Source organism: Pseudophryne corroboree, chromosome 1, assembly GCF_028390025.1.
Source record: "Pseudophryne corroboree isolate aPseCor3 chromosome 1, aPseCor3.hap2, whole genome shotgun sequence".
NCBI lineage: Eukaryota > Metazoa > Chordata > Amphibia > Anura > Myobatrachidae > Pseudophryne > Pseudophryne corroboree.
In genome coordinates, this window is record NC_086444.1 from 566207183 (window position 1) to 566219319 (window position 12137).

Genomic DNA, 12137 nt, shown 5'->3' on the forward strand with positions numbered 1-12137 from the left:
AACTTCTGGATGAACTGAAAAGACCTCTGAGATTTAATGAGAAAATCTGTAATACTTGTTCTTCTGATAATATGTATTTATTCATCGCTTAAGGACCAGACCCTGATAAAAATCCACATAATAGACTCCTTTTTCTGCAAAAAGTCATCTCTTGGGCTATTAGAAAAACATAAGGCCACTGCAGTTACTTTGATATGAATTAAAAAGTGATACAACTCGCTCTGCGCTCCATGCTGGTTATCATAGAGATAGTATAAGGCCTTTTCCAAGCCAGGAAACTGTCCAAGTGATCTGGCATTTGGTAAAGCAGTTTCTACCCTAAGGGGAGGTAACATGACTGGCAACAGAAGAGATTGTACAGTCTGATAACGCTTGATAGTGTACAGATGCTAAACACAGACCATGGCCGGGAGACAGAATTCATCTGACCTTGAGCCTGCTTATAAACAGTAACTGTGTTAAGTACTTTGTAAGTGGATACAATGTACATAGCCGGCAATGACAGACTAAGTACAGTTTTGCAGTTTTCCACTGTGTGGAGTTGTATATTCTCCCTGTGCTTGCATGGATTTCCTCTGGGTACTCCAGTTCCCTCACAAACTCCAAAAATATACTGGTAGGGTAATTGGCTTCCAGCAAAAATGAGCCTGGCCTTAGGCCATCTAACACCACGTTGGGGTCTCTAGCCAGTGTGCCAGTTCTATCTTTTTTCCGTGACGCAGTCGACGGTCCTACTCTCATCTTTCCTCCGCTCATGGATGAGGTTAGACAGCAGATGGGACTAGCAGACTAGAGTGTCACTATTTAATTTTCTACTATCCATGCCAGCATAATCTTGTTTTTTCTTTACTTGCATTTGTTACATACCTGACAAACAACATTAATGTGTCAGTTTTTCATTCAAGATACAAATGAATCATTTTGGAGACAGAATGTTGCAGTAAAACTTAATTGTAACTATGTATTCTCTAACAGGCATGGATATTACTTTCTCTTTAACATGGAAGAGATGTTAAAACACAGATTTACTCTGTGAAATATGGGGAGAAGCTGATCTCACATGCACAGCAGTATTTTTCTGCAAGGTGTAATTTAATTATATCACCAATATCATCTCTGCTGCTCACAGGATATTTTTGATAGATTACTATCATTTTTTGTCATCAATTTCTGTGATTACTGCTGTTCATTGGATAAGTTTGATAGATTACTATCATTTCTCTTATCATCCATTGTTGAGCAAAATATACAAATAATTTTAAGATGATGATATTTGCTCTTTTTTGAATTATTCATATTTTTACCACTGTTTAAATGGGGAATAAGTAATTGATACATCTAATATACCCCTGTTATTTTATTTTAGTTGAGTATTGGATAAATAAAAGCTAAGTTTTAATTATAGACAGTTTTCATCTTTTTCACATATTTAATCATCAAAAGAGTGCTCCAAATATAGGAATTTCTTTTATTTGGTAAGATGTGGGCTCTTCCACACCCACCAAATCATTTTGTATCTGGTACACTATTCCTGGGAGCACCTCCAACGTCAGAATAGCTGCCCACTTGGGCTTGATATATATTTTTTCTGTTTAGTTGGTTGTTTGAGATTTAGTCATTTAATTATAACCAGTCTGGTGCAGGGTAAACCAAGTTTTGCCACAAACAGTAACTGTGTTAAGTACTTTGTAAGTGGATACAATGTACATAGCCGGCAATGACAGACTAAGTACAGTTTTGCAGTTTTCCACTGTGTGGAGTTGTATATTCTCCCTGTGCTTGCATGGATTTCCTCTGGGTACTCCAGTTCCCTCACAAACTCCAAAAATATACTGGTAGGGTAATTGGCTTCCAGCAAAAATGAGCCTGGCCTTAGGCCCAGATTCATCACGTCTTGGAGAGTGATAAATTGCATGGTGATAAAGTACCAGCCAATCAGCTCCTAACGTATCTTGCCAATCAGCTCCTAACGTAAGCTTGACTGGGCTGAAGTGAGTGTCCAGATATTCCCTGTAAAGTGTTGCAGAACATATGTTTGCTACATAAATAACTGGCAAAGCAGTAACATGGCAGTAACACAGCCTGTAACATGGCAGTTAGAAGCTTACTGGCTGGTACTTTATCACCGTGCAATTTATCACTCTCCAAGGCTTGATAGATCTAAGCCTTAGTTTGTGTGCACTCACGTGGTAAGGAATATAGTTCGAAAGCTTGAGTGGGCTGAAGTGGTGTCCAGATATTCCCTGTAAAGTGTTGCAGAATATATGTGTGCTATATAAATAACTGGCAAAGCAGTATTACTAACAGTGTCTGGTTCTAGATGGTACAACTGATTAAGATGATACATTGTTATGAGAAATTGGATGCATCAATCAATAAAGTTGTACCATCCGTATACCAACACCGTACATTCTCTTTTTTATGCAGAATGACGCCTTTACTTTCTGTACCAAGAAGCAGAATGACGCACTGCTGGTAATTTACAAGGCAATAAAAAAACAACAAACCTTAAGCAACTCACCCACTAATCACTTTCTCCCAGGAAACTCATGCCTCCCCCCTTTACATCCTTCTTTCAGCTATTGTAAATGGGCAAATTACACATGTAGCCACAACTCACTTGTTGGGGGCTGAGGAACAGTCCTCATGCACAATATGGCAGCAAAAGACAGCCTTTAAAGTCTTCCCTAGATCATGGTGTTTTATATATTTTCTGAGCACCCTCATTTTCCCAATGGCTCTTGTTTTAACTTGCATTTCCAAGCTTGCACAGTTACCATATGTAACAGAAATCACAGTAGTCCCATGAAATACAAACTTATAGTACATTGCCAATAGTAATTTATCTGCCACCAGACTGAATTCTACAGACTGATTTCATACAAAGCTACTGTACAGAAATTTAAGAAAGCTCCACCATTGTATTTAAAGGGACAGGCAAGCATATGTTCAACAGATTATCCAACCAACAATGCTTTGCTTGCTTGCTGGAATAAATGAGAAGCTTGTTAATGATCATCCAATAAGTCGCTTTCATAAAACTTTCTTTAGGGGGAGGAGAAAATAATGTCAGTAATAGGATTCTTTAACTCCTCTCATTAATATATAATTATGTGTGTTTCCATCATCAGGCAGGAAAACCACATTCTGCATGCCCTTTAATAAAAGCTACAAGGAAACACACAGCAACATGCAACCTAATCAAGGTACGAGTTAGATGTTTCGGCACAAACTGAAGAGAGGGAAAACATTGTAGAAGAAGGGAGGGAGATCTAATGAGATGCTGTAGGCTACAAGTGCTGATTGTTCTCTTTCTGCCTGCTCCTGGAAACTTATGAGTTAATGGCTTGTCCAAATATCAGTGTGTACAAATGCTTCTAGCACACTAGAGTGAAAAAGTGAAAGGTTAGCCTCACTCAACCTGCCAGGGCCATTCATTATAATGGCAGCTTGGTTTGTCTGGAAGTGAGGAAAATGGTGATGGGTGGGCATTCTATTCAGTCTGTATCAACAAGCACTGAGAGGTAACAATTAGCAAAAATAAAAGATGGCTCAAAAGCACTTTAGAGACAAGAAAAGAAATAAATCCTTTGAGAGCCCAAACAGTAACCCCCCCCCCCTCTCCCCCCTGCATGGATTGTGCTTTGCTGTAGTGCTTCTTTTAGTAACTTGTGGAAATCTGATACAAAGAGCAAACAAGGTAGTTTGCGGTGTAACAAAATTATGCGTCCTCAGTGTTTCTCTAATGCATCCCTGAGCATTTTTGCAGTCCGGCCTGTAAGGGGACGATATAGCTGATAGCATGTAGCAATGTCTGAAGGGCTACTGATTCAGAGGTGGATGCTATGCCAATGTTTGCGCAGTTGAGTGATTCTTTGTACTGTACATGCATTGCGATTATCAATGGTGGTCGCAGTGAGAATTTGGACACACAGTGATTGTCAGTTAGTGTGTGTTTATAAGAGGTAATGGGTGTGGGGGCTATGAATGTTTTACTTAAATAGTTTTCTTGTACTTAATATGAGCTTTAGCAGATCAATAGATTACAAGTTTATATGGGCAGGAATGTAAAGAAGTCTGAGTTTGGCGGTCATGCTCGGATGTTTTTTTTAAATGGGGAATCATGTGCAAGGCTTAACCATGCCTTGTACATGATTGCCCCTTTAATAAAAAGTCAGAGTTCGCCCGTCATCCTGCACGGCCACCAAACTCGGACTTCATTAAATCCTGCACAACATGTAGGAACAATACAAACTGAGAACAAAGCTGTTGTCATGTTTAGTATAGGAATGATAATTGGGTATTATTTATGAATAAAAAAAATAATGTAGCAGTCATATAATATAAAAGTGGCAAACCTGGCTAAGCATGGGTCCATGTTACACTCCTGAAGCCTGGGTTTGGGCTTTACGTTTTCAGGATAGTAATGGCAGTACTGATCAGCCACTATCCGTCCACTCCTCATGTCATAACATTCTGCTGACGTTAGCTGGTAACCTAAAATTGGAGAACGTGTATTGTCAGCATACTTTCCAGGGTTACATATATTATTTGGTCTATTAGTCAAACATAAAATTTTGAAACTGGGATCTCCATTTACCGGCAGAGATCTGTGTACGATACTATCAGTTTACAGAACATCTGTTTATATAACTTACAAGAAATAATGAACTGCTTTCTGTTTTACCTGACATACAGTTCCGCTGTAGGGTTGCAATAGAGTTAGTTATGTTCCATACTCATTATTGATGCACATAACATATCAATCAGGCAGCTGTTTACAGGTATAGACTTCTTACAATGCTGCTACCAGAATTGGAGAAAGGTGTCAGAACTAAACTGATCAATTCCAGAATTTCTACAGCATGTTTTGATGGTCTCACATACAGGATGTAGTTAATAAACCGGCAGTCGGGATCCTGACGGACAGAATGGCAGTGGCATCCCATTGGTCTGAATCCTGATGGTAAGTACCTTGCCTAGGGTTAAGGCTGGGGTTAGGTACTAGGAGAGGGTTGGAGGTAGGCTGCGGGGGGGGGGGGGGGGGGGGGGGTAAGAGTTAGTCTGCAAGAGGGGACGGTTAGGGTTATGCTGCAGGAGGGGTGGGTTAGGAGTAGGGATAAAACACTCACCAGGAACCACTGTGAATGTTGAGATGCCGGTGTCTGCATTTTGGTCGTTGTGATCCCGACTGCCGGATTGCGTTACCATTCCCTTAAATTACATTTTCCATGTTCAGCTTTAGTTTTTAACACATATCAATTAAATTAGAGTAACCAATGGAAATCCATGAAAAGCCAAAGGATTAAGACAGGTCAGACGGTCGGGTCAGGTCGTATATATATTACCACTTTCAGGTTGTATATATTACCACTTTCAAACAACACCCATTGTTAATACAGCTGACAAACATATATTTTTTCTTTTTAATTCTTATTATAGGCCCGCCTGCTTGAAAGCATGACACTAAATTATCACAGCAAGGTGACTACCTGTATGAATCTAGAACAGCAGAAATAGACGGTAACAACACTACATTTGACCAATGTGCAATTACCAGAAAAAGGCAGGTTACAGTATAAAAGACACATACAATCTCAAGACAGCTGTTTGCTTCTCTGGTCATCTGCCGATGGAACAAATATGTCCTAGTGCAATTCTATGGCTCAGCTGCGTATCGAACAGATGGATTTGGCTATGGACACCCATATGTGTGGCCAAATTGGTAGCCAATTCACAGATGATTTCTGTAATTATGCATACGGTCTACAAAATAGGCATGTAAATTACAATATTACACATTTTATCAAAATGTTGAATTAGCACTGATTGTGTGTCTTACTTACCTCCTCCACATGATGCTGAGCAAGGGAAAAAATCTGTTTCTCTCCAGCGATGTATTATGGGCTGGTAGAAAATGAACTGCACCACACTATCAGCAGCACCAGTGTAACGTATCTGGAAACGTAACCAAAAGCAAGCTTAGAACATAGAATTTGTGGACCAATATGCATTAGCAGTTTGTGGACCCCACATGAACTTGAGTGACTATTTATGGTCACTTGTACTTCTAGTAAATAAATAACATAATATGCAGTGCATAAACCATTCATATAAGTAACACCAGGAAAATAACAGTGGAACCATATTAAATATCCATGTACATTTTGGAGGTGTGTAGTCATATTCAGCAGCCAGCAATTTGCTTTAGTGATGATGTAAATATGTATCCAATGAGGTTCAAAGAAATTATCTTGAAAAATCAGGTGCAATCAGGTTTGCCTAACAATTTTCAGGCATTTGACCAGGTTAAACTTTATAATATATGTACAAGTGACAGCAGAAAGCTACAGTACTTAAAACTGAATGAGTTGAACATAGAAAATAATTGAAAATCTTAGTTAAAACCATACTTGCTGTCTCCCCCTGAATGGAAAATCTCTGTAATAGTGGTGCTCTCTCTGACTCCTGGAAGAGTCTACAATATCCCTAAGGCTGGGCTGGATGTGGTAATGTGTCATGACATCATTACTCTGAGCACACCAAAGACCAAAGGATTGGGGAGAAGAAGAAGAATGTGAGCTAGGGATGACCATCAACAATTGTTTTTTCTACCAACAATAAGAAACCATAAATGGTGGAGCCATCGATGATTTGTCGATGCACATGTGCAAACAGCACCCACACATGCACATAGTGTGTCCAACACTCACCATTGCCATAAGATTATTGCTGACAAACCCTAATGTGTGCAACAACAAAAACAACCACCACTTCCAGCACACTGATAGCTACATGAGCGGCTGTGTGCCCAAGGATGTGCAATGAATTACAGGTCATTTGTGCCCAAAGAAGTGTGCTGATACAGTAGTTTACATGTGTCAAAAATATGTAATTGCTTTGGGGCTCATTTGCAGTTGGATGTAAGTAAATTCTCAGACAGAGCAGTACATGCCCTCTTCAGCACCGCTAACATATGTGTTATATTCCTGATCTCCCGGTAATGCTTTTTTTAAAGTAGGCTAGTATGTTTAAGAAACTGGTGCCAAAATACTGTAAATGTCTTATTTGCTATGGTGTGCTATAAATGCTAACATAATTTATACAGTATGGTCAATGTATTGTTTTCTTACTATCAGAAGCATTTTCTCAGTGTTATTAAATTGATCAACAAAAGCTGGGATTTTTGTTGTTGATTTCAGTTGTAAATGCATACGCAAACCAGGAAGCTCAATAAACATCTACCTCGCCCTTCCATTCTGAAATCACTTCCACACTCCTATTTTTCTAGCTCCTAGATAGTGTTGAGTAAGAAGCTCTTTTTCCTGGGTCATGTGAAATGTTTTGTTTTCTTTTTCTGTTATTTCTGTGAAGCTCAGCGCTTGTATGTGCTCTAGATTGACATCTACAAAACCTCTAACAAAACAAACAAAGTTGAGCCAAGAACATTTTACACTTGCATGTGCTGCATATATTGGGGCTATGGCCAGCATAGCATTCACGTTCTGGATCCAATGGACCAAACATTTATGAGACAGGATCCTTAGAGGTTGAGGCTGGTTTGTAAAATGATTGGCAGTCTCTCAAAAAAGCAGAGGCAAGCACACATTATATCCTTAAATTCACAAGCATCTGAGGAATGTGTATGAATAACATCTGGTAAATGTAATTCTGACCTCTTATTACATAAAAAAAACTCCAGAGAAAAGCAGTGGTATCTTAATGTGAAACTAAACTTACTCACTTACGATATCTTATCATTTATTCATTAGGTGCCCATTTGTCACACTCATTATAAACTAGTAAGGCATGTTACAAGTATGCTTTAGGCTAATTTAGGATTTGCTTCTCACTTTCACAGTGAGCAGTTGTAGTAAGAGGGGCCCTTGAATAAAATAATTCTAGACTGAAAGGAACACATTAAGTCCATCCAATTCAACAGTTCTCTCGCTGCTAATTCCTGTTCTGCTTTCTGTCAATCCAAAGGGAAAAATCTTTCTTATAGCTTGTGCTTTTGTACAGCCACCCAAGGGGTTACTGTTATGGTAGTGGTGGGCAACAGGCAGACTGGCAGCTGCATCATGGGGATATAGTTATGTAGCTGGCGGTGAGGAGACTGCCGGTCACAATACCCGCACCTACATCCCGCCCCCTCACAATCCCTACAACCGGCATGCCGACTAACAGGGACTATTCCCACTTGTGGGTGTCCACAACACTCACACAGTGGAAATAGAGGCTGTGGCAAGTGCAGCTCACAACCGAGCCTGCAAGAGGTTCAGTGCACTCGACTCCCCCACTGGGCATCTCATTGCCGGGATACCGCCAACCCAAGTCTGTGTAACATGCTAACCCATGACTGGATAGCGGGGTCTTCTCAGAAGCTTCACTGGCCTGCCCATAGCTTAACCTATTGTTTGAGTTTGATGAACATATAATTTGAGTGCTCTGATCACATAAAGGGGTCGATTCAATTAGGAGGGATGCCCTCAATGCTTCACTTACAGTAGCCCTAATCCATTTATTTGAATACGTACCCCTATAGGGCTACTAACTGCTCAATTAGGGGTGTAATTGGTACAATGTAGAGGCAAAGTAGGGTGCCGTAGCCAGAGTTCCAACAGCACATTGTGGGCATCTCCCATAATTTACCCCTAATTGAATTAACCTCAAACTGCTTACATACTTATCAGTTCTGGAAATGTGCACCCGCTTATGGGATGAAACGGCTAAAAAATATTAAGTTAGGTTAATGGTAATGGGATCTGAAACTACAGTTCTGACCAATCCATAGCTAGGTTAATAAAGCTGTGAATGTTACGGCCATCATAAAGATGCATTTGCACCATTTCTCAGGACTGACGCTCCCAAATGAATCACATTTAACAGTAACAATGCTTGTAACATTTTCTGTAATGGATTAAAACAGTCAGCTAGAGTTCTCAGATCTTGAGCAAGCATTGGTTGACTGTGGAAGTATTAGAGTGTTAAGGGGCAGCAAGACAAACCACCAAAAGACACTAGAGCTTACATTGAATCTAGGTACAGAATTAGACTGTTCTCTCTGGTGTCCCAGTCCAGCAGTGGTTCTGTTATAGTACCTTACTCCAGAACCACTGACCACACATCCCATTGGCTGCTATGTTCTGTGAGTAGAAACTTTTGCCCTGTGTTAGTAAACACCCTAGACAGAACGTTTTGAAAGTGTTGAGAATTACTATAAAACATTTTTCTACAGTGAGATCAAGTTCAAGTACTTTTACCTCATATTTATGTTATTTGATGTTGAGTAATGCAATTCTTTAAGATGTATCATTACTTAATAAACACAAGATGGGCTACATTCTTTAAGGTTTTTTCTTCACATTGCAAATACTTTAAAATTCAGGTAGCTCCAATAAAAGAGAGAGTAAGTAACTGAATAAATGCAATACATAAGAAGGGTCTAATGTGATGACAGGCATTATGCAACAACTAAATATTATCATAATTCCAATTCCCTTACAATATCTTGCATTCTTGATATTGTCAATATTCTTCATTCATCTTTGTACGTGTCTGTGTTCCCTCCCACAATGCCAAAGGCTCTAAAAACAGCTCTCAGATTACACTGACTCATATTCATCACTATTTTAGAATCCAGACTCTACAGAAACCAGTCATGCTTTATATCTTAATTTGTTGCTGTATTTTAATCTGCAACGGCTACAGTTTTTCTAGGGGGTCAGATTCAATCAGCTGTGAGGTATGCCAATATCATGTGGGTTATAATAGGTAAGAAAACCTCACTTGTTTTGCCCATGTCCCATAGATGTGTGAGCGAAAAACAAGCAAGGTTCCTCCCGTATGAACCCAATATGTGAGCAGACATGCCACTTGCGAAGTAATGCGCTTAATGAAGCTACCCCCATCTACACAAAAAGAATAAAAAAATGATATTGTTTATGTTAATCACATTATTTGTGCAAACTAATGTAAGACATAAGGTGAAACTATCAGTTACTTTGGGTACCTTGCTATGTCTGGTTTTTCGTAAAAAATTATGCTAAGCAGCAGACCATTTGGATGGACATTTTTAATTGGTTAGTTCATCAGCACTGTTGTGACTGGATTTTCTTTCCTGTTTTCAAATCCTAATTTCCAGAGACAATCCCAGGTTTCACAGATTGTCCCTGGAAATATCTTCAATGTTTCATTACAGGCCAACCGTGTAGTAAAATTTATTATTCTATTTACAATTCCTATTGTACATTTTAGGAGTGTTGGAAGTCACTGATGATTCCTATGACTGCATAAAAACAGAAAACTGAAGGTAAAGTACTTTTATACAGGTATCGGTTCTTATGAGGACCATGAGGTTTCAGTCATGGTGAAGATGGCTGGACTGCCTCCATTTTCTAGTAGACATGTTTACTTTAATGGTCTATTTTTACATATAATACTTCTTTTACTCTAGCCCGTAGGTTCTCAAACTTCTCAGACCCCAACAGTTCATATTTTCCAGGTCTCTTCACAGAATCACAAGATAAATAATTAGATCCACCTGTTAATATCTACAAATGTGTCAGTGAGTAATGACTACACCTGTGTACCTCATACCTCCGGACTTCAGAAAGGAGGACAGAGAGACATGGTGCATCAAAAGCACACCCGCGCCTGGAAAGGGGGTGGGGCCTTGTGTGGAGGGATCAGGGCCTCATGTAGAGGAACAGGGCCTTGCGGCACGACCCCTAATTCAACATTTTGGAGGCATGCCCAGCGCTCCCTGAGCAGCTGAGCAGCACCCACTTCATCTCTCTGAACTGTTAGATGTTGTACACAACAAAGCAGCGGTAATCAGAGGATCTCCCAACTGTACCCCCACCCTCGGGACACTGAGGCCCGTGGGTGGGACAGTGTCCATATAGCGGGACTGTCCGGCTGAAATGAGGACAGTTGGGAGGTATAGTACCTGCTGGGCGACCTAGAAATTGTAAGCTGTTTGGGGTCCTGAGAACCGAATTTGAGAACCACTACCCAAGATTATTATATTCCGATGGGCGGCAGGAAGAACTACTATATACACTATTTGTCCTACAGTAAACCATTATTTGTAAAATCAGTTCTCTACTGGCCACAGGAAGTGTGATTTCCTAAATTGTAGCGCCTTTATCAGGAGTCACCAACCTATGAAATTCTGCCTTTTTCCTGAAGTGAAATAAATGTATTTAGTAATAAATATATATATATATATATATATATATATATATATATATATATATGTGGAAAATTAATGGTTCACAAATAGAACACTATTTTGGGTGACAGAGTTTTAGACAGTCAAAAAATGCTCTATGTAAACTAATTTTAGGGAGGCCAAAAATGAGCGACAAATAGCAGAAGTAGTCTCTGGAAAACGAGTTAGAATGATCAACTTATAAAGCGTTTCATTGTATTATGCTTGCAGGATGTTGCAATAAGTAACGTATTCTATATAACTGCAGATGGGACAGCAAAGTTAACAAATAATACTCATACTAAGAGACCACATATAACATTAATGCCACTAATAATTGATTTAGCATCATTTGAATTAGAAATCAAATAAACATTTACTGTATGACACATAATGACGCCACTGATAAGGCATAACACACCATGTGGTTGTGGATCCCATGACACCAAAGAAAAATCTTGGACTCAATACAGCACTTACAGTTATATGGCTGAAGGCTTCATAAGGTCTTTATGACCTCCTTAAAAAGCTTTCATTTTATTGTGATTCCCAAATGCTGCATTTTTTTCTTGCGGTTCCAACAGAATGTATGTATTCCTTCCAGCAATATGTTTTAGATTACCTTAAACAATCCAAATAACATTTTTAATGGGAAACAACTCAGTTGCATCTGCCAACACTGTACAAAGTCAACCACTGTACACTTCACCTAGTGATCCCAAGAAAGCAAGGGATGAATTGTGCTGCGTCACTTATCCGTTCTTCTTTATCCCACAAGGTATTTTGTTGTAACTACTAAGCATTAGTTGGCATTGAACATCAGAAGTCTTAAGATCTTAGCAGGGGAGGAGAATAATGGTCTACATAATCCCCAACATAGACTGCTGTCTATCCGCCAACATCTCCAAAAACCCTTCATCGG

At 39.4% G+C, this 12137-nt stretch overlaps 1 protein-coding gene across 3 annotated transcripts in view; it reads right to left on the reverse strand.

Moving 5' to 3' along the window:
* ADAMTSL1 (ADAMTS like 1) overlaps window positions 1-12137 on the reverse strand; it is a 453675-nt gene that overhangs the window by 181671 nt on the left and 259867 nt on the right. For all 3 annotated transcript variants that reach the window (XM_063914179.1, XM_063914180.1, XM_063914181.1), the window contains exons 8-9: window positions 5847-5958; window positions 4359-4497 (exon numbers count right to left, since the gene is read on the reverse strand). In XM_063914179.1, coding sequence (XP_063770249.1) covers window positions 4359-4497; window positions 5847-5958 — 251 coding nt within the window. The remainder of the gene's footprint in view (window positions 1-4358; window positions 4498-5846; window positions 5959-12137) is intronic.